Source organism: Geospiza fortis, unplaced genomic scaffold, assembly GCF_000277835.1.
Source record: "Geospiza fortis unplaced genomic scaffold, GeoFor_1.0 scaffold2081, whole genome shotgun sequence".
NCBI lineage: Eukaryota > Metazoa > Chordata > Aves > Passeriformes > Thraupidae > Geospiza > Geospiza fortis.
The window spans coordinates 17422-19925 of NW_005055075.1; the positions used below are offsets into that span (position 1 = coordinate 17422).

Below are 2504 nucleotides of genomic sequence, written 5' to 3' on the forward strand. Positions count from 1 at the left end.
CAGCAGGATTCAGAATGTTGTAAAATTTTTGTGTTGATGTGCCAATGCAATCTCCATGTCTCACTGATACACAAGCTCAGGAAGATGAGGAAATGTAACACTTTTTTACAAGAAATCACTGCAATATTCAAAAATGCATTTTGTTGTCATGTGACTGTTTGGTGGTGTAATGAAATCACCGAAGAGTTGTTTCAAAATCCCATTTTGAGACTGAAATGAGGGAAGTGGCTGTGAAATTCTAGGCAAAATTGGACATAGAGTTACCATACTGTCTAAAAGAAACTATTTATGTGGTCATTAATCTGTTCAACAAAAAGATGTCGAAGATTGGAACCTTCAGTAGGTACTCACATCATGCATCTAAATGCTATGAGTTGTTAAAGAAACTCTTCTGTTGACAGTTTATTAAACTTTTCTAAATCACTTGAAAAGAGAAAAAAAATACTAAACAAAAGAAATCCTCAACAAAACCTAATACCTTGTCTTTAGTTGACAGGCTCAGTTTTAGAAGATGCCTGGAAAGAAAAAGGAAAGAATGATATGGAGGAAATGATTCAGAGAATCGAAAATGTTGTGTTGGATGCAAACTGTAGCAGGTGAGAAGAGAAATTTGTTTGCAGTATTTTGCTTTGATATGAAACAAAACATCTTCAAAATCTTCAAGAATAATGACCATGTCCAAAAGATTTCCTTCAAAACTTTCATTTACAAAAAGTCAAGTGATATGTTGGTCACTTTCATGTAGCAATTGTGGGGGGAGTGGTTCTTTCCATTTTGGTTTTGTTCTGTTTTTTATCTTTTACTAGAGATTCATGTTCCACTTCATCAGATGGTTGTGTCTGTTTTCTGTTCGTTTTCTGTTTGTCTGGTTTAAGTCCTTCCCCTCCCCCATTTGCCAGCCATTAGCCCAATGATTGTTTTGCACAAATCATTCCAACTTCTGTGCTGCTTTTGTTTTTTTTCAGAGATGTGAAACATATGCTTCTGAAAGTAGTGGAACTACGATCAAGTAACTGGGGTAGAGTTCATGACACTTCTCCACATACAAAAGCTACTCCTGAAAATGACCCGAACTATTTTATGGTAAGAATGTACTGGTATTTCAGTTCCTTAGTTTCATATGAATTTGATTCATCGGCTAAATTTGATTAATTTGATAATAAATATGATGAATTTGATTCATATTGCTAAAAGCTACAAACATCTGTCTCTGAACTCATCTAACTTACTGTATAACTTTCTTCTTAGAATGAACCAACATTTTACACTTCTGATGGTGTTCCTTTCACTGCAGCAGATCCGGGTATGTCCCCTGTTTTTCTCAATCTTTCAAAAGTTGCAATTATGTCCTGTTGAAGTACATAAAAAAGTTCTTCGAATATTTGAAACTCATGCAACTTCACGGACAAAAATTTGAGCTGAACTCCTGGCTTTGTGTAAATGTTTGAAATGAGCAGAGAATGTGCAATTGAGTTCATATAGTTCAGAAGAATTTGTGCCATAGTCCTCAGCACTTGGTTTCCACAGTGTGGAGCTTTCCTGTTGTGAAAAACGCCAATCACTTGTTTTTTTTAAAATTTGAAAAGTTTAATAGTAATAAAGTGGTTATAAAAATATTAATACAATTAGGGTAATAATAATTTGGACAAATTGAATTAGGGCAATATGAGACAATAAAGATTTATGGATGTCAGGGTACGTTTTTCTGGGCAGCACGAGCCCAGAAAAGGACCCAGGTTAACAAAGGATTAACGCTTAAAAACAACAGCCTGTTGCATATTCATACACCTCATACATGATGCATAAATTCCATTCAAACAAAGGATTTCATCTGGTCAGTGTCAACTTCTTCCTCCTAATCCTAACAGCACCTTCGAGGCAGGAAGAAGTCCGTTTCTTCTGATAAGAGAGCAATAGATTCTTTTTCTCTGAAAGAGTCAGGTGTCCTGGGGCTGCTATCTGGTGCGAGTCCTTTCTTTAAAAAAAAGTATCCTACATAGCATAGTTTCTATTTGAGCATTTGTTAATAACCTATATTTTATATTTTTATATATGATATTTTTATATATGATATTTTTATATAATATTATATATTATATTTTTATAACCTATATTTAACACAGTACTTAAGAGAATGAATACAGCATCACTTTCTAACACAACACATAGAATATTCATTTGAATATTTGCAAAAAGCCAATCATAAAATACATGCATTTCTCATACTGTTCCGAGGAGGCTGGAATGTGATCCTAAGGATCAGCATTTGTAAGGTTTTTATCATCTAAGAAAAGGGTTAAAAATTCCGTTTCACTGACTGGAACTAAGAGAAAGTTTTTTTGGGAGTTCTCTGCTTTTAACCCCCTGTGTTCTCAGAGGCGTATCCATGTCCTCAGTGGCCACACCAGGTGCCAATATTCAAATCTGAGCACCTATTGGTTTGACCACAGCATCCCAAAAAACTCACTTCCTCTCAAACCAGGACAAACAGGTCAGACCTCCCC

At 35.1% G+C, this 2504-nt stretch overlaps 1 protein-coding gene across 2 annotated transcripts in view; it reads left to right on the forward strand.

The window, feature by feature from the left end:
- LOC102034259 (polyadenylate-binding protein-interacting protein 1-like) overlaps nucleotides 1-2504 on the forward strand; it is a 19970-nt gene that overhangs the window by 15144 nt on the left and 2322 nt on the right. For both annotated transcript variants that reach the window (XM_031065702.1, XM_005431386.3), the window contains exons 7-9: nucleotides 490-596; nucleotides 966-1083; nucleotides 1249-1303. In XM_031065702.1, coding sequence (XP_030921562.1) covers nucleotides 490-596; nucleotides 966-1083; nucleotides 1249-1303 — 280 coding nt within the window. The remainder of the gene's footprint in view (nucleotides 1-489; nucleotides 597-965; nucleotides 1084-1248; nucleotides 1304-2504) is intronic.